Source organism: Thamnophis sirtalis, unplaced genomic scaffold, assembly GCF_051295495.1.
Source record: "Thamnophis sirtalis isolate CommonGarterSnake01/CBP01778 unplaced genomic scaffold, rThaSir2_p1.2 scaffold_7, whole genome shotgun sequence".
NCBI lineage: Eukaryota > Metazoa > Chordata > Lepidosauria > Squamata > Natricidae > Thamnophis > Thamnophis sirtalis.
Genome location: NW_028261387.1, coordinates 21,067,402 through 21,095,027, shown reverse-complemented (window position 1 = coordinate 21,095,027; position 27,626 = coordinate 21,067,402). Strand labels below are relative to the sequence as shown.

At 38.2% G+C, this 27,626-nt stretch overlaps 1 protein-coding gene across 3 annotated transcripts in view; it reads right to left on the bottom strand.

Annotated features, from left to right (window-relative positions):
* ERICH3 (glutamate rich 3) overlaps positions 1-16,376 on the bottom strand; it is a 77,138-nt gene extending 60,762 nt beyond the window's left edge. For 2 of the 3 annotated variants that reach the window (XM_087719460.1, XM_087719461.1), the window contains exons 1-2: positions 16,148-16,376; positions 6,085-6,178 (exon numbers count right to left, since the gene is read on the bottom strand). In XM_087719460.1, coding sequence (XP_087575586.1) covers positions 6,085-6,178; positions 16,148-16,167 — 114 coding nt within the window. In that variant the 5' untranslated portion in view covers positions 16,168-16,376. Of the gene's footprint in view, positions 1-6,080; positions 6,180-16,147 lie in introns of those variants that run through there. The other variant, XM_087719464.1, reaches the window with a different exon arrangement.
* Between the last annotated feature and the right edge of the window lie 11,250 nt (positions 16,377-27,626).

Genomic DNA, 27,626 nt, shown 5'->3' with positions numbered 1-27,626 from the left:
GCTGAGGGCATATGAACCGGTGCTCCAGCTCAGCTTCACCACACATGTATGCGTGCCTTCCACCGGCCAGTTGGTTTTTGGGTCTCTGCCTTGCAAGCGTGGGGGTGGGGCGCATGCAGGAGATGTGTGCATATGTGCAGGAGGCGAGCACAGGGGTTATGCACACATGGGAGGGTCACGTGCTCATTTGCGGGGGCAGGGAGTGCATGTACAGGAGGTGCGAGGGGCATACACCCATTACATTATGGGTGTGTGCGCTTTTGGCACACGACAAAAAGGTTAGCCATCACTGACCTAAAGTATGATATGCAGTGGAAGTCAATAATTATGAGCCTACTTGGTGACAATCATGCCGTAATGGAGGCTGAAAGTTAGAATTTAAGAGAGCATGAATGAATAAATGAATGAATGAATGAATGAAAAAATAAATGAATGAATAAAACTATAGAACAATAAGAATTCATATATTGATGGCAGTTGTATATTATATTCCAGACAGTTGCATCTACAGGAAAAATAAGAAGGGTCAGACCAATGAAAGAAGCATTGTGACACTTATAGTCAATACCCTGGTCGTCTTCTATATTCATCAAAATATTTGATGTCCAAAGGGGAGAGAGAGAGAGAGGGAAATTTGAATGGGTCTCTATATGAAGAAAAACTTGAAGAAAAATGAAACGCTTGTAGGTACTTCAACACTGAAAAGAGTGAGAGAAGTCCATTTGATTTTTTTAATATATTACTCAATAAATTAAAAGAAATACTAGTAGTGATGATACAGATATATTGATAGGGGAATACATATACTGTACTTTTCTTTTTTCATTCCAATTTTATTAAATACTACATTTTTTTTAAAAAAAGCTAATACAAAATAAAACATAAAAGAAAAAAAGAAAAAATAAAGAAAAGAAGAAAAATAGAAAAGAAAAAATAAATAATAAAGAAAAGAAAAAGCAAAGAAATATATAAAGAAATGACTTTCCCTTTCATCACAAGAAGTATAATCAATTTAAGTAACTTATCACCTTCTCTAAAAATACAACAAATGATCTCTTATTCCCATATCTCATCTCTTATCTATAAATGAATCCTTAAATCCTTGTTGTTCTGTCCTGGTCAGCAGAAACTCATTAAACGTTGTCAAAGATAACAGCATATCTATTTTAATCTGAGAAGATGAACAGAAAAATCTGAACATGTTTAATATTTGTAGAAAGGCAGTGGACAGTGAGGAAATAATGTTAAAGGAAGTAAAAACAGTTATATAGAAGAATGTGCTTGTGCCTACTTTGGTAGTTAGAGTTGAATTGTCAGAAAAAACATATTGAATATAAATTGAAGATAGTAGGAACATGAGTGGCGAGTAATAAAACAAAAAGGCCACCAACATTGACATGGCAAACTGTATACCTTTATACAAACAGAAGAACAAACTCCCTTCTAGCACTGATGATGTTACCCAGTGTGGTAATGAAATGTCTGCAAGAAAACAACCAAGCTCAGAATACACCAAGGACCCCGAGTTCAACCCTGAGCTACAAATGTTCTCCTCTATTGGTAAACCAAAAAGAGCATCAAGAAAAAATGGGTGTTGGACAAATGTGGATCAAGTATACAAGTGACCACTAGAAAAAATTTGGATAGCTTAATTATAGACAAGAGAGTGAATGACCATCAAATTGCAAACAAATCTATTAAGAAAGAATGAGTCAAAAAGAAGACCAATTGGTGATCCACTCCTCAAAAAGAGACAGTGAGGAGTTTAAATAATGAAAGGCAAGATATGAAGCGGTGCATAGATGTGCTGGAAGCAAGACATTTTATAGATACAGAAAGATACAGAAAGCATAGTCAGTTAGCCTAAACTACGTTTATTCTTTTTCTTATCTCATATCTTTTGTTTCCTTGGATTTCTAATTCATGCTTCTTTTTGTTCTTTGCCTACTGTTGTTTACTCTCAAACTAAATGCTGTCACATGATGGCTATGTATCTATGTATGTGCATAAACATGCATAGAATTCTAGGGTTAAATGCTACATGTTCCCACTTTATAGGCTTTCTTGAATAAAATGGAAGACAAAGAGTAAAAAAAGAGGTTTTCTTTTCTGATATTGGAAAGTATGATCTGCTCACAGTAGGCATAGTGTATTATTAAGGGAATGGAGGAGAAATACGTTATTTCAAGATACTAAAAAAGTTAGCTCCCTATCTACAGGCATGCATACTCTTGACTGAATATTGTTGCGTTACTGACACAGATGAGCAGAGCACAATTCTTGAACTAAAATTCTAACTGATTGTGGTTTGGGCTTGAGGCTTTTTTTTCCCTCAGAGAAAGTTAAGATCACTTAACTTTATGAACAAGCAAAAATGGCAATATAAAGCAAAAGAAACCCCCAATCCTTCCACTAAGCAGAGGATTATAACATAAGGGCGAAACAGTACAAAAGAATGGATATTCCAGATGCTTCTATTTCTGTACTTCTTCCTGCACTATTAGGCATGTAATGAAACACGGGTTTTCTAGGATGTTCAGCAACCCATTCATTAACCGTTTAAGGTCCACTGAGAGTCATGGTCTAAAGGTATACTGAGAAGCATCCTAGTCCTTTCAGAGAAGCAACTGAGTGGGTTAGGATGGTATGAAAGTGCCCTCTACTGGTAGGAACTAGATTTAGCTGGTAGGGGAGGAATATCATAAAAACAGATCAAACTAACCATCTAACAACTAATCCAGCATTCTAATTTCAAAGTGGTTGACCAAATACTTCTGGAAGCCACAAGCAGGACAGGAGTGCATTCTCATTTATGTTCCCCAGTAACCAGCGTTGACAGGCATTTTGTCACTGGTATTTAAAGGAATATGAACAGCCTCAGGATTGGATTATCTCCCATGAATTAGTTCAATTTACCAATGTGATAGTAATGGCTAGAATGGTTGAACTGGGATCAAAAACGTAGGTTCAAGTCTCCACTCAATCTTGTAGCTCATTGAATGACACTGACCATAACATACTCTCTGTCTAATCTACCTCCCGACATAACTGTTTTGAGGATAAAAATTGAGTGAAGTAAAGAAAAGTAAAGTAAAATGAAGTAAAGTAAAGAAGTGAAGTAAAGTAAAGAAAAGGCAGGATATAAATGAAATAAATCAATAAAGTCACCCAGGTTTGTGGCTACCATTTCATCATCCTAGAATGACAGACTTACACTATTGAAAGTTGAGGTGATTAGATTTTGGATCTGCTGAATTGAAAGCATAAGTCATTTTTCCATTCTTCTTGGGCTGCTTTAGATATTTTTCCTCTCACAGAATTGAAGGAGAAAGACATTTGTAAAATAGCCCAATTGGTCGGAGACAAAAAGGAAAAAAAAGCCAAGCTATTTGGCTTTTATGTCTGCAGGCTGAGCTCTGCGTGTCAAGGAGCATGTACAAGAGATTGCAGGTGATTCTATGTTTCTGAGACATTCTCTAATTCATCTGTTCTCCCTCTCATCTTCACCCAATATTAAATGTACAGAACTTAGTTCACTAATCCTACTCATTAAATTCAACAGGTCTAACATTGGAGTGTGAGTAAATTATCATGTTGTTAATGAGATTGGAATCAGGGATGGGTCCCTGCCAGTTCTAACCTCTTCTATAGAAGAGGTTCCGATAATCTACAGTGCCATTTAGAACCGGTTCCAGCTCCCTCCCCCCGCCCATCCGCACATCATCAAGATGAAGAGCGAGAGGAGGAATTCTGGGAGTTGAAGTCCACAAGTCTTAAAGCTGTCAAGTTTGAACACCCCTGGGGTTTTTTTCTAAAGGGTTAAGGGTGCAAGGGTCTTGTAACTTGACAGCTTTAAGACTTGCATGCTTCAGTGCCAGAGTTTCTGAGCCAACATCATTGGAGGAGGAATTCTGGGAGTTGAAGTCCACAAGTCTTAAAGCTGTCAAGTTTGAACACCCCTGGGGGATATTTTCTGAAGGGTTAGGGGTGCAAGGGTCTTGTAACTTGACAGCTTTAAGACTTGCATGCTTCAAATGCCACAGTTTCTGACCAACAATTTGGTTGCTAAGCAAGAACGTTGTTAAGTGAGTTTCACCACATTTTGCAAGTTGGCCACGCCCACTCAGTCACATGACTTTCAAGCCACTCCCACCCAGTCACATGGCCAGCAAGCCACTCCCACAAAGCAGGCCACACCTACAGAAGAGGTTCTAAAAAAAATTGAAACCCACCACTGATTGGAATACTTCATTAAAGGACATGTTTTGCACTATCCTAGCGTTACTCTGTTTTGGGAAGATGTAATTTACAATCATTTAATTTTTGAAATACAGTTTAATGTTTTTGTATGTACATGTTCTTTTGAACTGCATATTTGCAACATGGGAATTGACAGCTGGCAGCAGAAATGGATTCTCTGTGCCCTTATTAATGCCAAGAGTTTAGTTCTTCAACATTAGAAAGATAAATTTATAGCCCCAATTATTCAGTGGATTGAAGCTGATGTTACTTTCACCCTATGAATGAATTGCCTATAGTCATAGATTACGCATGGACGATTACAAAGAATTGTAAAACAATTCTATTGAAACGGTTACATAAAGAATTTCATACGTATGTATGAGAAACTCTTTTAAACACAATTTATCTTGCATTATTTTTGCTTTTGTTTTATTGAAAGTTTTCTCGGTCTTTTCTCTGTGTTCTGTTTTATTAAATAAATTAAGCAAAAGCAAATATACACTATTGGAGTAAACATCATTTCTATTAGTTGTTCCTGTTCCATAGTACATAACTACCACAACAGTTGAAATATTTGAATCTAACATCTCTGCTTTTCAATAGACCCACTTATCCTCCATTTTGACACAAAAGACAGCACCTGCCAATGACAGCATGTGTGTTTTAAAGATGGGCAGAAGCAAGTTACATAACTGTTTTTGGTCAGATGAGATTTCCAGGTGATTGTTACTTCCTTCCATCACAGGAATAAGGGAAGGGAAGGGGACATGGTGACACATATACATTTTGGTATAACTGTGACTTACATACTTGTATCACATTTCATGACATGATGTAACTGATGAAAATTATGAAAGTGTCATCAATGATACAATGACATGATGTACACCTTGTAATTTGATGCCATGGTGGCTTATAACAGACATCTATGGATACAAGCTGTTGTACGAGAAACAGACTGTACCCCAAAATTAAATGTGACATCAGAGCCCAATATGACATCAGACTGTTTTCTCAGAGGTGGGGTTTATTCTTAGGAACACTGAAATGATTGTAGTTGTATTCTCCCAATAGAAATAATGGGTAACAGCGATATCAGTGATAGAATCTCTAGGTTTCTATTCTGCTTCCAAAGTTACTCAGAATTTAACTCCAATTAAAATAACCTTGCAAACAATCAGCTGAACAGTTATTTGCCCACCTCAACTCTTTCTTAGGCCTTTTCAGGTTCCCACTATCTCAGGTAACACGATGATGACTCATCTTACAGCTCAGGTAAATAGTATACATACATATATACGAAGATACATATTCTTACCTTGGTGAAAATATGTGAGAATTTCCATACAGCACAATCTTATGGATGCTTACTCAGAAGTCCCACAAAATTCAGTTGGACACTCCTTAAAAAATGAACTTAGGGCTACAGCCTTCATATATATTGGTTACTATATTATGCTGTCACCTTAATTGGTAACTTTGGGTGCTGTCACAATGATTTATGACAACTGTAATAAAAGTGCATTGGCATGCATTTTCAATACAGGCAAGGCCTCAGGTCTGTTTTGGCTAGATTTGATTAAAATAACAAGCATATTTTAATAAATTTAAGAGGCGAGGAAAATAGGAAAAATCTTCAATCATGGCAGAATTATAGTTTTGGACAAAGGACTTTAGTTCAAATTATTATACGGCTAGTCCTTTGGATAATGCAGTGCCACTCACTGTCTAACAATTTCACAAGGTGTAAGACTGGAGGGAATCGTGTCTGTCTTTTTAAACTCCTTAAAAGAAAGCTTGCAAGATAAATCTAGAGAAACGAAGAAGTATTTGCATACCTACCAGTCCTGACCTCCGCAGATGGCGTCTTATCCTGGTGTTGCTGAAATAGCCTGCAAGATGCTTGTCTGTTAAGCTGTTGTAATTTGCAAGGAACCTGAAGTGAACACAGCAGCAGAGTATGAGAATATAGATTTTTTTTTTTAAAAAATAGAAAGTTAAAGGGATCCACAATAGCATAGATGTTAAAGTCTCTCCGCCCCGCCCCCCGAATTACAAGTGGCTCTGCCCAAGTCTAGAACCCAGCTAAACTGACGTATACTTTCAACCATCTATATCAATGTGCTGGATAGAAAATACGAGAATCAAAGTCTCTTCTGTCTAATAGGGGTTAGGCTAGGAAAGGTCCTCTATAATTTGATGAGGCTATTGTATTTAATATAAAAACTCCTGCATTGGCTGTTAGCTATTCCCAGCTTAGCTTGTTAGCTGTAAATTTTGTGTGTGTGGAGGGGGGGGAATAATTACAGTAGTAGAAATAATTTATAGTTAATATTTAAAACAGCTACAATGACTGAGTGTAAACTCTCTTATGTCCATATGTAGTACATTTAAAACCATGTATTTACCGTATATTCCTGTTTTCTGTGCTCCACAATGATAAAAACTGGGAGGGGGGGGATTAAAGAAGTACCTCTTTTAGATATCAAGCCAACCAAGGAGATACTAGCATATCATAATCGTATGGTAAACATCTCAATGGGCTGAATCATCATTTTTTTTCTGCTCTTTTATTCTGCATTAATCCTATGCCTTTGAAACTAGATTACATCCTATCAGGATATTTAGTTTTAATAAACAAAAAGATGGTGAGAGGCAAAAAAAAAAAAAAAAGAATAAACTATTCCCTTTATAAAAACATAGACAAAGGCAAAAGAATTACAGGAAGTTTATTTTTGGTTTCACAATAATCCCACAGGTAGCCTACACGAGATAAATTAAACTTTAAACACATAATTTAGTTTGCTGTGTTATGCCTGGTGATTAAACACGGGTGCTATAGCAACTGTTTTATGTTACTTTCTTTATCCTGTTGTTTGCATTTGCATCTGAAACTGCCAGATTACAGTAATTATACCAAATATTGATTTAGTGTGCTTTGCTGGCTCTGGTGTTCTGCATGAATTTGGGAGGGGGGGTGGAATACTTCACCCAATATCCTTTTACTTACTTCCTTCTCAGTATTTCATGGCCTACCTAACAAGTTAAAATACAGGAGATTTATCCACTGTGATTTCACATTAGCTACTCTAAAAAAGGAAAGAATAAGACAAACAAGCACTCAAGGTTTCATTCTTTACATTGAAAAGACTAGTTAAAAAACACAAAAATTGCTTCTGTGGTGTACTAACTCCTGTAGTCTTAATCGTCCTAATTCAGAGTTTTAGAGAAAGAGGAAAATTGAGACATTAGTGTTTGTCAAAGAAAGACTGGAAGGAAGTGTTGCTGAAATAGAAAACTGTTTTTCTTTGTTTTTTTAGAAGATACGTATCTTCTAAAAAGGCACTGTGAAAATAGTTCTTATAATCCCCTAAATTTCTTGTTTGACTGTTACCATTGAGCAGCAGTTCACATTCAGAGAGTGAACAACCTATATATAGAGTTAAAAGTAGGAGAATCAGAGAGCCAAAGGATATGTTATGGATTTGTGGAAAAATATTTTGGTAAAGGCTGCTTCGCTTAACTAAACCGGGAATTCTGGGAGTTTAAACTAGGCACTACAGCAAAGCAGTAATGCTGTTCTGAAAGCATAATGAGGAACAGTCTTGGAAACTAAGTAAAAGACTGATCTTGTTGCTGTCTAACCACAAGCTAGTTCATGTTTGATTCTTGGAAAGCAGCAAGGTCAGGCCCTGGATATTTATACTGGAAAGTAATAATGTACTTCAGAAAAATGAGGGCACAAAAGTCAGTGGCCTTATGGTTGGTGGAGCCCATAAGTTATCTTTGAGCATGAAAGAAAATGAAAATAATCCTGGCTGTTGATATATTACAAGTACAAACTGAATGGAGATATGGAAAAATAAAATAAAAAGATTGTGAAGATGATACCAAACTAATCTGAGGCTGCAGATTCTTCAGGATTATGAAAAACAAACTAGCCATTTACAGTACTCCTGTAAGCCAGCTGCTCAACATATTTGCACGTCTCCACCTCTCCACAGAAGTGTTTCATTTTTAAATTAATCATGGAAAGACAGGCATTGACAGTTTGGGTTTTGGTTCTTTGAAGCCACCTAAAAATTATTTTTTCCCCTAGAAGCCATCAGAGTTAATACTTCGCTGTCTTTTCGAGATCACCAAAATGTCAATAAAATCCAAGAGAAAAACCGGACATGTACAAAGATCTACTGACCTAACTCATTTGCAACACAAGACTTCTAGCTTTGGTAGATCTAATCAGCTTTGGTGATCTAATCAGACCTGGCATTCAGCTCCTTTTTTTCAAAAATAAAGTAGTGAGGTAGCACAGTTCATAGGAGAGCTTAACTCCTCAAACCAAATTAGCTTTTCTGCCATTCAGGAATTCCAATACAATGGCAGATAATATGACATCATTTGCTGCCTGCCTAGATATAGTTTCCACCAACGTAATGAATTGTATACCATTCACTCAAACATGTACAAATTATTGAAAACCTAGGCTAGGCTTTCTTTTAGAAATGCTAATAGCAAACTATTGTACAGGTATAATGTTTACACTGCTGGAAAGAACAGAAGGCAGCAACCCTCTTCCTAGTTACCTGTTCCTGGCCACAAATGGAACACTACTTGTTTACCACAAACTTACTGATCATACCTGAGGATATAAGTGAATGAAAACACCTTTATGTGAGGCGAGGGAGCATGTGAAGAAATTTACTATGAAGGAACATGCTAGTCCAAGTCAAAAGCCCCTTTCAATTCAATCTGCCTACCAAAGGGGAAAAAATGGTCTTCTTAATCATTATAGTTCAAGGCCAGGCTGTTTGACGCTGAAGGCAGTTTGACATCAATATGATTAGGAGCCATAGTTTCATCCTTCAATCAATCTGTCTACACAATCAAAAGCTGTCAGAAGTGATGCCCATCACGTCATCAAATGGAAGTGAATTCCAGAGTTTATCTATCCTCTATGGCAAGGATGTCAAACTCAAGGCCCAGGGGCCGATCCGGTTGATGGGGTCCTTAGATCTGGTCACGGTGCTGTTCTAGAAACAGCAAAGGACTGTCCCATGGTCCTTCTGTCAGCAAAAATGGAGCTCAGGTGGGCCGCCCTCCCAGGCACCATTTTCTCTGGCAGACGGTTTCAGCAGGTCACCGCAATTGAAAATGGAGCTCTGGAGCCCATTTTCATTGGCAGAAAGTTCAGGTTACCACAGGTACCCCCAACAAGCTGGCCATGCCCACCCTAGCCCTACGAGGTCAAACACAACCCTGATGCAGCCCTCAAATGGAATTGAGTTTGACACCCCTGCTCTATGAGAAGAAATCCTACCATTTTCCAGCTATGAGCTTTCTGCCATTCAGCTTGGTTGGATAATTCAGGTATATGTATTATAAATAATGCCCCAAAGTATAAGTGTGGCCTTATACTTTGGGGCAACTAACAAGAGAAGGCTTTTAAACATGTATTTTAAAAATATAAACTCACCTTGTTTTTGTGTTAAATTTATGTTTTATACACTTTATGCATTTAAAGTGGAAACAGTATGCTCTGTCCCATAATTGGGTAGACCAGGTTGCCCTGATTAAAAACACATAAACTCACCTTAGCTACTCAACATTGTCTCAGTGTAGCTAGAAAACACTCTTCTTTAGGATACATACCAAGTTATTGCATGGACAACATGACTCAGTGGAGGCAAGAGAAATATTAATTAGTCATCTGTAGGATACTTTTTTCTTTCTTTGGAAAAGGGTGGGCACTGAGACTAATTAACTTACACAGTCTTCAATTCTAAAAGGTAGCATGAAGTGTTACAACCAGTGGTTGAAAAAGGGTCGCAGAACTCCATAGAGGTCACCTGACAAAACTAAACATCCAAAGTACATGACCCCAAGGTAGACATATATAGATCTCTAAAATTTCTTAATGTCCATCAGTCTATTTTTTTTTCTATTTTATTAATATTTATAGGCCACCCTTTTCCCCGAGGGGACTCAGGGCGGCTTACATAAAATAGGGAAGGGGGGTATAAACAATAAACATAAAACAATACATAAGAGTAAAATAGTACACAACATTCATTCTTCATTCGGGTGGGGACAGATTGTGATCTTATCCCCAGGCCTGACGGGATAGCCAGGTCTTAAGGGCTGTGTGGAAGGTCTGGACGGTGGTGAGGGTACGAATCTCCACGGGGAGATCGTTCCAAAGGGTCAGAGCTGCTACTGAAAAGGCCCTCCTCCGTGTAGTTGCCAGTCGGCACTGACTGGCGGATGGTATTCGGAGGAGGCCCAATCTATGTGATCTTATAGGTCGCAGGGAGGTAATTGGCAGGAGGCGGTCTCTCAAGTACGCAGATCCACTACCATGGAGGGCTTTATGGGTGGTAAGTAGCACCTTGAAGCGCACCCGGAGATCAACAGGTAGCCAGCGCAGCTCGCGGAGGATAGGTGTTATGTGGGCGAACCGAGGTGCACCCATGTACTTGTGCAGTGTGCTGATTAAACTACACTCCTCTCAAGTATGTATCTGTATTGATGTGTCTCCCGCTGTATGAGTTCCAAATTCCAACACTCCCATATTTATTGTAACCATAGTCGATTATGGACCCTATATTAATCACAAGTGGCTCTTTTTTACTAATTTTTTCAGTTACAAAATTAAACACCTAAACAAATCTTTAAGGACATTTAGCAGGTACACTTCTGACCCTGAATCTTTCACATTGTAAGCAATCAAATATGCTTACATATATTAGGACTAAAAGAGAAAAATCAAAATCAAAAGTCACTATTGAAAGAGGCATTTTGAAAAATCCCATGAGCTAGCAAATGGCTGATCTTAGGTGATAATACACTTTTATCTATTGATTTTTCATTTTGATAAAAAAAAATATTTTTACCAGCAGCTGATTGGTATAAAAAAAGAAGTCAATGGCTTGCAAAACTATGCCATTAAGTTAGGCAGGGGTGTCAAACTCGATGTCATTGAGGGCTGCATCAGGGTTGAGTTTGACCTTGGGGGCCAGGGTGGTTGTGGCCGGAGTGGGTATGGACAACTTGACATCACTCATGTCGGGGGTATCTGTGGTGGCCCAAGCAATCTGCCAGTGAAAACAGTCTCCAGAGCTCCAGCTGCGATGGTCTCCTGTAGCATCTCCCCTCCTGAGCTCTGTTTTCGCTGGCAGAGGCACCGCAGGCCAGTCCTTTACTGTTTTTAGGGTGGCCCCCATGGGCCAGATCTAAGCACCCTGCAGGCCGGATCCAGCCCCCGGCCTTGAGTTAGACACTCCTGGGTTAGGCTATTCTTGAAAAGCTTCAGTTAATACCTCCCTTTTTAGCCATTATCCTTCTTCTCGAAAAACACGGATCATGAATCATTTTTTCTTCTGTTACGCATTTTAAACTATGTCTATTGTTCCTGGCCTAAAATTATGAGTAAAATAGAAGAGTACAATTTTTAATCTTATTTTATGACATAGGCCAAGGAAGCTGCTCAGAATCGTTGACAAATGAAATGGCATGTAAGAATAGTAAATAAAATATTTCATGTAGAGAGAAAAAAAAAACCTGTCCAGAAATAGCAATGGGTTAAAAATGAGAGAAGAAGGTGAAAGCCACAAAAACTACCTGGTGTTGATTGCTAACAGGATAGAATTAAAAATCTTGCTATTGCATTTGTTTTAAAGGGTTTAAGGCCAGCCTCTCTTATTACAACCTTCTTAAGATCTACAGGACAGGTCTCTTTGGAGATGCCTCTGTTAGCAAAAGACTGGTCTTTGTGATATGAATTAAAAGGTCCTCCCTTGTGTTGCTTCTGGGTAATGGAATGTACTCAAAGCTGGGTGTGTTTAGTTCTCGCACAGTTAGTGAAAAACAAATATGACCACTGCAAAACTAAAGAGCAGATGGAAACAGGCCAACATATGCAAAATCGGGGGGCAAGAATGTACCCTCCATGAGGCATAAAGAAAAATTAAATGCAAAAGAGCTTTGTTTCTATAGGCTGGTTTTTGAATGACAGCAGGTGCTGTCGTTGTTGTTGTTGTTGTTGTTGTTATGTTTTCTAACTTCTTATTGCTTGTGGGGGAGCCTTCTGTAGCTGCCCAGACTCCTTAATATGAGATAGATAGCTTTTGGAATTCTTGTGATCTGGCTCACTTTCAGTTCTGCTTGATTCAGTGAAACCAGTCGTGGTGTTTGGCTCCCACGAAGTGATTAGAAAAAGCCAAATCTTTTTAGCCAGGATTTTAATAATTACAGATTTTTAGAATGAAGGTTATTGTTAATTTGAATTGTGGGGGTTTTTTTAGTTTTCTATTTGTGTTTTCTAACTTTGATCAGTTTCCATGAACATTTATCAGAATAAGAAGGTAGAGGAATCAGTTGGATGTAATGGATGAAATAGAAGAAAAATGTGCATCAGCAAATAATATGGCGATATTGTGAATAAGATATATTAGTATGGTTTTTAATCTTTTTTTATAACATAAGGCCAAGAAAGCTGCTCAGAATCACTGGAAATTGAAATGGCATGTAGTCCAGTCAATAAAACATTTCATGTAGGAAGAAAAAACCTGAACTAAATGCCAGTTTCTGAGGAGGAAAAAAAAATTCATAAAACATCAGTCCTGTGATCATGGGGTATTGCAAACAGTCGTAAATGAGCACTAGGTCAGAGCACCCAGAATGCAATCATGTAACTGCAAGGGAGGCCTGGATGTTGTAACTTCAGAACTGGGTCATAAAGAGTTTTGGGGAATCCATTCTAACTTAGACCAGTTATTAAACATAACTCAAGGGCTACCTGTATTCATAAGACAGGTTCACGAGTTTAGGATCAGTTTTGTTTGCAGTCTCTGTTTGTAAAAACATCAAAAATACCTTCCCTCAACAATTTGAAATCTTTATGTCCTATTTTTTTTTAAATGCTTTTGAAATGTCCATGTTCCATTTGCAAATGTTTTTTTATAGTTCTTTCAGATATGAAATTCCTAACATAGAAAAAGGGCACCAGGATGTTGATGAATATATTATCTTCCAGAGACAAAACTGACAGGGTATTTGCAATGCAACCTCTGTGAAGCTATTACTCTGCCTAAAATAAAAAGTCACCGTGACAGAGGTGCTAATTAGTTAATCTGAACTAACTTTCAAGGTAGGCTGGAAAAGATCCTGGAAGATGGAGAAGTTAAAAGGGCAAGAACATAGACATTTGGTGATTAAAGAAAGTTGGCAATTATAAATAGGACAACGGTAAGAACTGGTAGAAGCGTAGTTGGAAGACAGGTGTGAAGGAAGAAGGAACGAGGAAAAGGAGGCATAGAGAAATTAATGAGAAGGTAGTGAACAAATATTGCTGTGGTTACAGTCAGGAGATCTTGCAGTAAGAAGGAAATTGAAATGCTAGCAGGATGATCTGAGAAGGGGAAAGGCCCGGTAGATGGAGAAAACAATGGCTGGAGGCGATCACGATAACGAGAGGAAAAACCAAGGTAGCCTACAGAAACTCTCCTACAAGGTTGCAAGGTCTCAGAAGTTTCCCCGAGCCACTGAGATGCCAAAGGAGTGAGACTCAAGATGAGGCATACAAAAAGTAACCGTTTTTTATTTATGGCCAAATAAAAAGACTGGGTGAATACTATATCCAAAACATACAGACAAAATGCCTGTAAGGAATAGTCACACCCTTGGGAGAGTAGCTCAGAGTATTATATACATTTTACCTCGTTGGAAACAAAGTTTACCCCATCAGAGAAAAAAGTTTGTTACCAACGTGGTCTTTAAAGTGTTCTTTGTTCAGTCCCCTGTCTGTGTCCACTTTATCAATGAAGCATTCCTATAGCCTTGTGTAGGAGCGGTTTCCCTCTCTGGTCAAGTTGCTCATTCAGCCCAATAATTTCAGGATTCAGAATCTATGAGGCAGGAAACTCCCTACTCTGGTTTCTTTATCTATGGGGCCTGATATTCCTGGGTAATGGTTTCTTCTATATTTTCAAGGATGTGCCTAACTTTGAAGCCAAGAACAGAAGCGAGACACAGAACTTGATAACAAACTCTGCAGTAATGCCAATCAGTATCCAGACTACAATAAGCTAGAATTAGTTCCTAACAACTATTTTCTCACTGTATACAATAATGTGAGGAGAAGTCAATTAGAAAGCTTAATTCCTAAAAAATGTTTTCTGGCAGCATATAATATCAGAAGCAAACAGCAAAATATTGGTTTGATCACTTTGCTCCTTCAAGGTCATAACAAGCAATCCCCAACAAAGTCAACAGCAAAGAAAGGCCTACCTGATGAATATGAAAGCCACAGCAGGAGTATATTTCCACTTCCACAGCTTAATGTATTGGGTACATGTACTACAATTTCTATCATTCCTATTCGCTGTCGCTTATGGCCATTCTGATTGAGAACTGTAATCCAGATTCATGAGGATATCCATCATATTAAGCAAGACTGATATATGCAATGTAAGGATTATTCATGTTTAGTAATAATTACATGGGAGGACAATTTTGTCCTGTTGCTATTATTGCTTCTTGCTGCATCAGTCCTGACAATTGCTTCTATGATGCATTATTTTTCTGCATGGATGTATTTTTTATATGAGGAAGTATTTTTTTTAAAAAATCGGGGCTCTGCTGCAGTCTGAAAGAGATAAGACTTGTACCGAAAAATGACAGCTCCTACGCTAATTTTTTTTCCCATTCATGAAAACACAAATGTTTTACTCTCCCTTTGTATATTTGTGTATACATGCACTGATGCATTGCATGAGAATGGCAGTTTATGACTGATCCATATCTAGTGTTACAATATAAATGGTTTGAAAACTAGGGATTAATAAATCTAAATAAATGCAATTTTGATTTAGTGCACTATGTGGATCTTACTATTATTTTTCAGTGGGATATTTGATTTAACTGCTAAGAGAGAGAGAGAGGTGGACACACACACACACACACACACACACACACACTTTTTCATGATGAAATTCAGACTTTCTAGCCATCAGCACTTTGTTAGTTGTGAATGTATTAAAGTTGCTTCATATTTCCTTAAAATTTGATTTTGCAATCCCTCAAGAATTAATTAGAAAACTTTCAGTGTTACTATGAACATTCAACATCAAGGTTATTAACTTTCTAATGCATAAAACTTACAATAATTTAAGTTGGCTGCCTTTAGGTTTTGTATTAATTTAATTTTATTTGTTTTTCCCCTTCAGAAAGGTAAGAAATAGAAGGGATTGTATTAACTACAACAGGACAAGTTTTGCAATAGGACCAGCTCATGAGCTGTTCACCTACTTTCTTAAAAAATGTTTACTATGGTTCATTAAACAAACGAAAACTTCATCAGAGCAAGGAGATTTAGATTAGATTTTTTCTCTCCGTGCTTGAAAGACTCCATTGACGAACTAGCAGGAGCTGCCAAATCTATATTCCAACAGGTTGTCCAAAATAAAGAATGTAACCATTTCATTCTGAGATGCAATTTTTGCAAATTAAAATTATTTCTCCATGCTCCCTGCCACTCCATTATGCCTGAAGAAGATGGATGAGCTTCAGCCTAGTCGAAAACCCTATGGTGTCCCAAACATCATACTCTAAACAGCATCTCTTTAATGTGGGATTTTGGGGGGGGGCACCTACAACTCAAGCTGTTGAAGTGACCTGTGTCATCCACAGCCTGTTCACTTTGTAAAGAAATGGCATTTCAGTAACTGGGGAGAAAAGGCTTCTGATTACTGAGGCACAGACAGAAAAAAGGTAGTTTTTTTCTCCTTTCGGAAAATGAATTCATAACCCAGCAGCTCAGGAGACAAGATAGGCTGATAGCAATCCAAAGAGATGATTTTGATCTCATCCCATCCACCCTCACCCAAGTATTTGGAAGCTTCTCACTTACCCAGAATGGGGATGATTCATGCTTACAGAATAGCTCTTTTTGGTGTGGGGAGGATGCACTGGAAACCCAAAGGGCAGCTTTGGGGCGCTAACAGGCTGGATGCTTTTTAAATGAGAACCTTCATTCTCAGCACCTGGAGGCTGCGCTGCTTCGCCTCGCCTCGCCCGGTGCCAGCCAGAGCCCGCACCCAACTGATGCCCTGGAGGGAGGGGGGGAACCCGCACCTCACCTCGCCCCCACCCACCCACCCCCTCCAACCTCCTGCATCAACGCAGGTCTTCGCGTTGCTAAGGGAGGACCACGTGGTGATGCTTTGAAGGAGGTGGGCGCAAAGGTCTCCCTTGACCCAATGAATTGGGAGACTGCGCGGGCTCTCCGCGCTGATAGGGGAAGCCGAGTGCCCGTTTCTGTCAGTTGCCAGTTCCCCGGGCTCCTGTAACCCGACGCTGATTAGTATATGGGGGGAGAGAGAGGGAGAAACAGAAGCGAACTGCTTGCACTGTCCTAGCGCAATGCTCCAACTTGACTTAGAGCGAATACCTAGAGGTTCTATGCTCAAACGTGAATGCTGATGGTGTTAGGAGTCTCTCTGACGGGGTTAAGGTAAAGGCTGGCCGGCCGCTCCCTGAAGATGGAAATTATTTAGGATCCCCACGGAAGGATCAGGCCCGACGTGTCATCAAGAGCTTGACTCTTCTAAACTTAGATCCCTGAAATCTGGGAGGAAGTGACCACTCGCAGGGTGCAGCTTCCACAATCGCAGAGGTAGGCGCCTGCCTCCAAGGTATTTGCATCCTCCCTCCAAAAAAGCTACAGAGTGCAGTAAAGAGGCTGGAAAGAAAGGATACAAAGGAGAATCGCTGCATGCATTTAAAAGTCGGTAAACGGACCAGAGAAAATCCCAAGCACACCTTTATTCCGAATGCAGTGCAAAAGGCGATTCTTTCACCTGCCCTACTTTTAAAATACAACGTGTGGCCAATTTAAGTATTTTCTCCTTCAAGGTAATGTTTCAGTGCTGAGCCCGTTTAACTTAGTTAAAAAAAGAAAAAAAAGCATTTGTAGAAAGGCACATAGTTGAGATGGATAGAATCCCACCCAGGTTAGAGATTTCCCTTTTGACTCATGGTCCTGGAACTAGAAATGTCAGATGAATCAAGAGAGAATAAAGGAATTGTTTCTTTTCACTGAATACGCTGGCTGATCTTGAAAAATTAAACAGAGTTGGGTTCCATTAATACTGGGATGGGAGACCACTAGGAAATCTTAGGGCTATAAGCCGGACAAAGCAATAAAAAATAAAAAACCTCCATAAGAAGAAGAAAAAACTGTTTTATAGTGATCTCAAGAAAACAACTGGGATTGGTATTTGGAGGTTCCATACTTAAAAGGGGCTATTGTTTAATATACATGTAGCAATGGCTACATACTTTGATGATTTTCCAAACAATGAAGCGTATTCATAATGAGACTTCTACCTATTGTTACTCCTGATAATTAAACAAAATGTTCACAGACTGTGTACTATGAATGCCAGGGACTAAAGAACAATATCAGCATTCTTATAGGCTTCTTGAAGATGTCTAGTTAGCTCTCTAGTATGATGTAGTAAGTAATTAACTGTTGGACTAGGGGAGTCAGGGTTCAAGTCCAACCTCAGCCACTGGAATTCACTGAGTGATTTTGAACTGGCCACCTCTTGACATAACTCAGCTGAGCAGACACACACACACACACACACACACACACACACACACACATATATATATATATATACAGGGAGTCCTTGTTTACTGACGGCCTCATGAAGTGATCGTTCAAACAGTGGTGAACCCCTCCCCACAACAATTAATCCTAGACATATGATCACAATTGAACCCCAAATTGCCCCATTTTCTGACTTTCCTTGCCACAGTTGTTAAGTGAATCACTGCAATTGTTAAGTTAGTAACATGGTTATTCAGTGAATCTGGCTTCTCCATTGAGTCTACTTGTCAGAAGTTCACAAAAGGTGATCACATGACTCTGGGGCACTGCACTCTTCATACATGCTAGTTACCAAGTGTCCAAATTTTGATCACGTAACCAAAGGGATGCTGTAAGTGTGGGAAGATGGTCATAAGTCACTTTTTTCAGTGCTATTATAACATTGGTCACTAAATGAACTGTTGTCAGTTGAGAACTACTTGTATTTTGTTTATTTAATTTTACTTTATGACCAGTCTCCACATTTACGTCCACTGCATCATCCATTGGTCATGACTGCCATTTGTGTGATTTTCAACCAGCTTGCGTCAGCAGAGTTAATGGAGAAGGTGGAAGTAAAATTGTAAGTCACGATCCCAATTGCTACCCAATGACCGTGTCACTCCAATTAATGACTGAAGGGGAAGTAAGGTCATAAACCAGGGGTGTCAAACACAAGGCCCGTGAACCGAATCCAGCCCACGGGATGCTTTGATCTGCCTGTGGAGCCACTCTGGAAACAGTGAAGGACCAGCCAGAGGTGCCTCTGCCAGTGAAAACAGAGCTCAGAAAGTCCAAACGATCATCCCAAGCTCCATTTTCGACTGTGATGGCCTACTGCAATACTCTACCAGTGAAAATGAAGTCCAGGAGGGCCGCACATAGCAGTGTGTCAGCAAAACAAACTACTAGCAAAAGTGGCATTTGATCACCCGAGTGACATGGACTTGGCCACACCTACCCTGGCCTCTTGAGGTCAAACACAACCCTGATGCGGCCCTCAATGAAATTGAGTTTGTCACCCCTGTCATAAACATATCGCAGTTGTCTGATTTTTCCATTTAGCAACTACAGTGCTTAGCAGTTGAGTTGCCAGTCACAATTGTGGTCACCAAGAAAGGACTGCTTTGTATAGCTTTGGTTCCTCTGCTTAGCAAAAAGCAGATCTTCTCTTACAGTTTCTTTTTTAATTGCAATTAAAAAAAGACCTCTAGCAAGATTAAGTCTGACAATTCTAGCTGTTACCTAACATGGGATATAGAGTGGACATTTACTGTCATGTCCGTTGTAAAATCTTGACAGGATTGAACTGGATAGCCATAATACATGCCTACTTGGAGACCCAGGTCAAAGGAGTATGTAGTCAAGAATATAGTTCATAAAATGGACACATTGCAATTTGTCACATTGGTGAGATGTGCGGCTATATAAATTTGATAAACAAACAGACCCCAAAAGTATCTCATACACTTGAAATGGAGCAAGATTTCAGCTCTGCTCCTAGTTCATCATATGCAGGCCCTTTATGTAACTAAGGAAGCTACATTTCCAGTCTGATCCACAAACACTGAAATGCCTGCTTGTTGGTATCTTATTGACAAAAGCTGCCATAGAGACTTGGTTTCAATTGCCAGAGAAGCCTGTTGAACACTAAAATCTATATTTGAAAGCTTCTCTAACTCACAATCATACAATTGGAATGGGGAGGTGTACAGGTAGTGCACAACCATTCACTTAGTGACCATACAAATTTACAATGGCACTGAAAAATGTGAGTCATGAATATTTTTTAGGACCATTGCATCCTTCCCATGGTCAAATGATCAAAAATCTCATAATTAGCAAGTGGCATATATTTATGATGGTTGCAGTGTCCCAAGGCCATGTAATCACCTTTTGTGACCTTCTGACAAGCAAAGTCAATGAAGTCAGATTCATTTAATAACCATGTTACTGATTTAACAACTGCAGGGATTCACTTAATAACTGTTGTAAGAAAAGTTGTAAAATGGGGAGACAGGAGCTGACATCGCAACGACACGATGTGCAATCTTGGAGCTCTGAGATCACAGTCGATACTTTTACCACTGGATGGTCCTTTTGGACCTAAATCATCCCGTAGAGATGGTGACAGGGAAGAGTATGTCATGCTGATCTCAGGGACATCGACATTCCTGATTGATCCAAGAGAATCTCTTCTTGCCGGCGACAGAAGCCCAACCAAAAGCTGCTGAAGTTGGGACAGCTCCAGAACGGGAGGAAAATGGAAAGAGAAAATGTGTCCATCTGGTGAGGAAATTTTATTGTTATAAAAGAGATTGCCTCCAAAAAAAATAAAGCTAAATTAAATTTGAAAACAGAAGAAAATAAGCGGCGAAATAAAGCTGCAATGGACAGTGTTATCTTTTTTAATTTTCTTTTATGGATGGAAGTTTTGCAATTTTTTTTAAAGTGAACGGATTAGTTTTTCTTCTACTTTCTTCTTTACCTATGGATTAAAATCTTTTTCTTTATTTTTATAATACTGGTTTGGATGGAGTGTGTCTTTTTTCTATTTTGCTCCATTTAAGATTTTTGTCTCTTTTAAGCCTGGAATATAAAGAAGATATAAAAGGAATACAAAGAGGGTTGCAATTTCAGAGGGAAAGGAAGTAACACTGCCACTTGGAGGCTGGTGGATTGAGTCCTGGAAATATTGCCCTTTCTTTTGTCTCTTTGATCATTTTGACTTTGCACTTCAAGGTTCTTCAGCTTGTTTACAGAGAATGATAAGGAGAAGAGCATGGGTTGTTTATACAGGTGCTCTTTGGGAGCTTCATTGGCAGCTGGAGAGAAGTGAAAACAAAGCCTTGTTTTGAAAGATCATAAATGAACTTGCATCAAACCTAATAAAAAGTTTTGAAAGCTAGAGTGGCAGTGTTTACCAGTTGGAAGAATGGCACAACATCAAAAAGAAACCATAACATTGCAAAAGATTATGTTTGAAATTCAAAAATTATTAGAAGTAAAGAGAAAATTGAGAAGAGATTGGAAAACATAGAGTGTATAACAGCAAATTTTGATGGAAAAATTGAAGATGTTCATCAAATGGAAAAAGTGGAGGTTAGAATCCTAAAAACTGAAGGGGAAAATGAACAAAAAGGCAAGATAATTGTTAATACCAACAGTGAACTGAGCGTGGTTGGAAATGGAAAGAGTGGAATATGGAATGGGGAGATAGATGGACAGGAGCTCTGCCCCACATTTCAAGGTATAGAACAAGAAAAAAGAGAAGGATTGATGGATCTAAGGAGAGAAATTTGGTCAGAAGCACTATTGATAACCAAACATAAGCTGATTAATGAAGCAGATGGAGGGTTTCGAGATTATATAAGATATGCAACAAGCAATAAGTTGTGAGGAGAAGTCCACACAAATCTTATTAAGGAAACAATCAGAAGACTAATTCCACAAATGGCAAAAGACATAAAACTGCACTATTACTGGAAAGATACAGGTGGATATATGAAAGTTTATAATAAAAAATTAGTTAAACTTAGTTAAATTTAGAGCATTATGTAAAAAATGATGTGATAATGGATATAGATAAATAATTGATAATGGTAACAATGTATAGATATGTATTGGTTTGATAAGAGGAAATTTGATATAAATTGCAAATGGTGACTATGAAAGGAAGTTTAGAAATTCGGTTAAAAATTAAGTCAAATTTAGTTAAACTTAGAGAATTAGGTAGAAAATGAAATGATAATGGATATAGTCAAATAAATGATTGATAATGATAATAATGTATATATATGTACTGGTTTGATCAAAGGAAATTGGATATAAATTGTAAACAGTGATTAAGAAAGGAGGCCTAGAAACTTTGTTATTAAATATAATAAATTTTTATTTAGAACATGTCATAAAGACGTAATTTTGGAATATTTTGTATAAAAGGATGTAAAATAATTATAGTCAAATGAAAGTTGAGGTATGATATATATATATATATATATATATATATATATATATATATATATATATATATATATATATATATATATATAATTTAAAATATATAATTTGATATGAATCGTAGGTGATGACTGGAAGAGATGCACGAAAGTTTTCTGTAACCAATTGACACACTTTCTACAATTTGTAGTGGAAGATGGTTTTTTGGTGTTTTTTGTGTTTTGCTTGTCTGGGTTCTGGGCTCAAAACTCACTTAACAACTGTCTCACTTAGCAACAGAAATTTTGGGCTCATTTATGGTAATAATCCAAGGACTCCTTGTACAGCCTTAGAGATGGAATTCACACAATAGCCCCATTTCCCTTTTCCATGTTGAGACATCCTTAATGGGATTAACACATATTAAAAAATTACATTTTATTATCTAAATAAGAGGCGAGGGATGCTGTCCCAAATGGCAGGAAAAAAGCATAATATACATTTTATCAAATGCCACATCATCAGGAAAGAGAATAAGTCAAAGAGAATATGTGATTATTAATAACCTGGCCATTTTTAAAAAAATCAGATTTCTAGAGTTTGTGAGGAACAAATGAACGGACTTTTATTGTTCTTTGCCTATAGTACAGGCCGGCAGCTTTCATTTGGGAAAGCTGCTAAGGCGTTTGGGGGTGGTATGTGAGACCTTAGAACTCTTGTGTCGATCAATCAATCTTTAATATGGTCAAAGACCAGCAAATAAAAGCATTAAAACAATAATAGTAAAAAATAAAACAAACAGAATAATATATTGTGATTGGTAGTGGATTAACAATGGGCACTTAAAAGTTGCCTACTTTTACATACAGCATATCAGAATTTGGCCACATTCAGAGAAACTACTTCATACTTATCTGATAACCTCTTGTGTTTACATGATGAGTCTAGGCTGATTCCTCGTTTGAGCCCTATTCCCATCTGGGATGGCTGGTCTCCAATAGATGCCTTCAACAACTTGTTAGGCAAGTTAATCCTTGACATACAACCATAACAGAGTTTGTTCATTACCATTGAATGTCATGACAGTTGTAGTATGAGTCAGTCACACAACCCACCCAATTTTACATCCTACTTTATGACGGTTGTGGTTCGCTGTCTGAAAAATGGAAGTACCGTATTTTTCAGATTATAAAACACACCGGAGTATAGATGCACCATGACTTTGAAGAGGTAATTTTTTAAAAAACATGTTGCACTCTACAGGCCTCCCAAACCCTCTGTATGCCTTGGTTTTTTGTAAAAAAAAAAAAGTATGCAGAGTATGCAGAGCTTTGCGAGGCTGGGAGTGTGCTCCTGGGGGCTGGGAAGGGGGCAAAAATGAGCAAAAACCATCCAATTTTGCTTATTTTTGCCCTACCCAGCCCCCAAGAGCACTTTACAAGCCTCCCAAACCCTCTGCACATCGATTTTTGCAAAGGGGGCGGGGTTTCAGTAGGCCAAAAATGCTGTATTCAGTGTATAAGATGCACCCAGATTTTCACCCTCTTTTTAGGGGGAAAAAGGTGCATCTTACACTCCGAAAAATACGGTAAGTGTTGGTGTTCAGCAAAAGCATTGTAAAATGCAGTTGCGTGACCCCAGGTTGCTGCAAACAGTTGTAAGGGAGGCCATGTTGTGAAGTGGACAAAATTCAGTCTCATAATTGCAGAGGGAGCGCAACCATCAGAACTTCCTATCCAGGTCGTAAGTCCCCTTTTTCAAGTGGGTCATCGCTTTGAATGGTTACTAAAATGACTGATCATAGTTCAAGGGCTATGGATATGTTACTTGGAACCCTGATAGGCTTCTTGTAATTTAGCTGCATCTTACCAGTTCTAGAAATGGCACTGAAAATCACATATATTTATAAGGTCAACGTGTCTATAGAGCAATAATGGGAAACTGGTCTAGTAGCCTTTGTTACAAGCATGTTGTTTCTCGACAACATGATTATGCTGGTTGGACTCTTATGAATGTTAGCTCATCAATCACTGAATGCCAAAAAAGAATACTGGAGGACCAAGAATACAGATAGAAATTGCATTTTGTGTCCTTGGCAATAGGGTTAAAAACAAAAAAATGGCATCCCTAAAAATAACATTCCCCAATATCTGATCAGAGAAAATTATTTCTTTAATAAAAGTCTTTTCCCCCCAAGTTCTATAGATTTTGCTCATGTGATGAAGAAAAGAATTAGCTGCAGAAACCACAAGATTGTCGAACAAAACATATTTATCTTTATGGAAAAGTATGAAGCTGGTTTTTTTTAATGTCAGCATAAATTGGTCCTCCAGACCTCGACATTTTTACTATACTATATTAATCCAATAGCTTGTATGTCCTCCAAATACATTTATAGCATTGGCTTCAGTTTATTGCCTTCATAAAGTTCGTATCAGCTCACTGAATTTCAGAGTGGTTTATTCATTCTTGGTGAAGGAAGTTTGTCATAGATCTTGCAAACAAAACATAACCTATTAAAAAGGAAGGTCTCCAATAATTTCCATCTTCCATGAGAATCCCACATGCATCTCAAGTAGAGGGTGTAAAATTATATTCCAGTAAATGATGTTACAATTATTTTCTTCCTTCAGAATCAAAAGTGATAGAAAAGAAATGTGTTTAAAATAATACTCGTATGACACCTTCTGGTGGGAAGTCAATAAGCTCTCATAATTACTTCAACACCAGGGAGAGGCCTCACAAACAGAAAATAGGCAGAAGATCTCCAATATGGTTTGAAAAATTATACACATTTAAAATTATCTCCCCAAATGGTTTGGATTAGAATTTCAGTAATCCAATGAGTGAAATTTATGGAAACTGTAGTCCAAAATTCTGAAGATTTCCTATCCCCGCCTTATATCATACTTGCTTTTAAGTTTAAGTCCCTTATAAACACATAATATGAATATTTACATACAAATTATAACAAAGAGCCAATCTTGACCTCTTCTTCAATCTTCTCCAACAAGGGGTTGTTGGAAACTCTTGTAATTCTTATTGTCCTAGCCTAAATTTGAAGTTGAAGTACTTCGGCCGTCTAATGAAAGGACATGGTCCCGATGCTGGAAAAAATTGAAGGAAAAAGGACAAAGGTATGGCAGAGGATGAGATGGCTAGATTTTGTCATCAACACGACATGAATTTGGGCAAACTCTGAAAGACAGTAAGCACTGGGAGGCCTGGCATGCTGTGGTCCAAATAATGGACACAACTTAGTGACTGAACAACAAATCTTTTCCAAGATTTAGCATATGCTCCGGGATCGCCAGATCTTTGCCTACAATGGAGGAATGGATAGTGAAGATAATGGAACTTGCTGAGATGGCCAAATTGACTGATTTAATCAGAGTCATTGTCTATGTTTAATGACGATTGGAAATTCCTTATTAATGTTTTCAGGGACCTGATAAAAATGAAGTTATAATAGTTTTGATGATTAGAATAAAAACAATAGATTATAGGAAAAATTTAAACAATGCTGTAAACAGAGTAAGAGGTTGATTTATATTCATACTTATAACTGCTGTAAAAAATTCACGTCACCTTTTGAATATTTTTTCTCCTTTGATTTCTTGTGCACTTTTTCCTTTGCTTTTTTCCCCACTCTAAATACTAGTCTTGTTAGTTTTTTTCTGTTTTCAAAATTCTTATAAAGTTAATATAAAAGAAATACATCTTTAGATCATCATCAAAATACTCTACCCCAGCACCTGTGAAGGCCTTTGATGGGCTTTTCAATATTGGGATAATTTTTGTAAGTAAATGAACAGCAAATCTTTTTTATGTTAGAATGTAATGTAGAATGCCACAGGCTCTTTATAAAAGAAAAAAAATGGGAACAGGAATTTCATTTCCCCATGCTCCACCCAAGTCAATTACAATGTTTTCAATAAATTTCTTAAATTGCCTCCCTGCTTTTAATTTCTACTATCTATCTACTGAAAAACAGAATATCAATTTTCTTCTCTTTATTGTTTACAATTATTTACTTACTTCTTACTTACTTGTAGACTGCTCATTTATGGAGCCTCTGGATGGGTAATAACATCAGGATAAAATAAAATATCCCAAGTACATATTTTTAAAAAATGACAAGCTAAGAAACATAGAATTGCCACACATCTGCAAACTCTACTTTAGGTTATAATGATGCAGCAGGGGTTGCACAGGTAAACCCACCAGTGGCTGGCCAGGTTAGGTGGTCTTAATAGAATGGACCTTATAAATTCATATTAGCTTGGCTTTTCATTCTAGTGCCCTGGAGTCCCAAAGTTGACTTTTAGCTGGAGTGAACCTTTCTCTCCAACTTCCTCATAAGTATTAAAAATAGGACTGAACAGTGTGGCAAGACTCTGTAAAGGAGGGGCACAGGAAGCCAGACGTGGGGGAGAGATAGAACAGAGGTAAAAAAAACTGCTGACAGCTTAAGACATTATAGGAACTGCTCTTTCTTGTATTTTTCCTATGTCCTTTGCTGTAACATTCCAAATGAACTTCTGCTATTTGAAATGTCATGCTTGTCTCGTGTATGGAAACGCCTTGAGAATGCACCGTGTGGAACACGGCATAAAAGTAGGATCCTGGGCAGAGCTCAGGCAGTTCAGATTTTGGTGTGTGAACACGCTGAACTCGATGCATCCAATAAACCTGTTTCTCTCACTTTCGTGGTCTCAAGTCCTGCTCTTTCGTAAGTAGATTACAAACCTCAAATCTGCTGCTACAATACCATACCCTCCTCCCCCTCCCCCCCCACTCTGCAAGATGAACCAGGTAAAGCTTCCACAAGCTTTGGAGTGCAAGAGGAACAAAACTGGCTATCTATCAAGTGGGACTTCCAAAGAATGAGAACAATTAGTCAAAACACATGGATTTGAGACCCCATCAGGGATGGGATTTGGAGAGTTGACCTTTACCTGATCTTGTTACACAAACAGATCCAATATAGAAGAAAGGTCCTTAGATTAGTATGTCCAGATCTACAGAGCTTTAAAGGGGCAGTTGGTTCCTTGAATCATACTCAGAAGTTAATTGGAGATCAATGTAGTTCCCAGTGCAATGGGGTCACCCAAGTACATAGGGATGTACCTTTTACTGCTACATTGTGTAACTGCTGCACTTCAAGGGCAGCTCTATGAAGAATGTTGCAGTTATTCAAACAGAAGGTGTTATGAGTGATGTGTGCAGGGCCTCCCAATCCAGGATAGTCACAAATGGCACACAAGATGTAGTTGTGCAAAAGCCTTCTAGCTTGAGCTGTCACTCTGTCATCAAGCAGCAGCTGTGGATTTATAACCCCTAAATTGGGCCCCTACACCCCATTCAGAGTCAAAGATAGAATTTCTCAGGAATCATTGGGTTCGGAAACTCAATATTTACAGAATTTAGGTTCTATTCAGCCAGTGTCAGCGGCTTCCATCACTGTGTCAAATAGTTACTACCTGGCCTTCACACTTAACTGCTCACCTTCAGTTATTCTTTGAACTGAAAACATCATAGATCATATCAATAACCTGTAAGTTTTCACTAGTTCCAAGAAAGATTATCCTTCAGCGCTAACACAATTCCATATCTATAATGCATTCAGGCGAAGCAAGCAATCCAGAGGTTTACGTCACATAGCATTTGGTAGGAATCAGATCAATGATCATAGAGTTAAAATGTATTTCTAAGCCAAATTTAAGAAAGTATGAATTACTACAAAGCATTACTTGGCACTATTCATTGTTTACTAATTTTCAGTATACTGGAA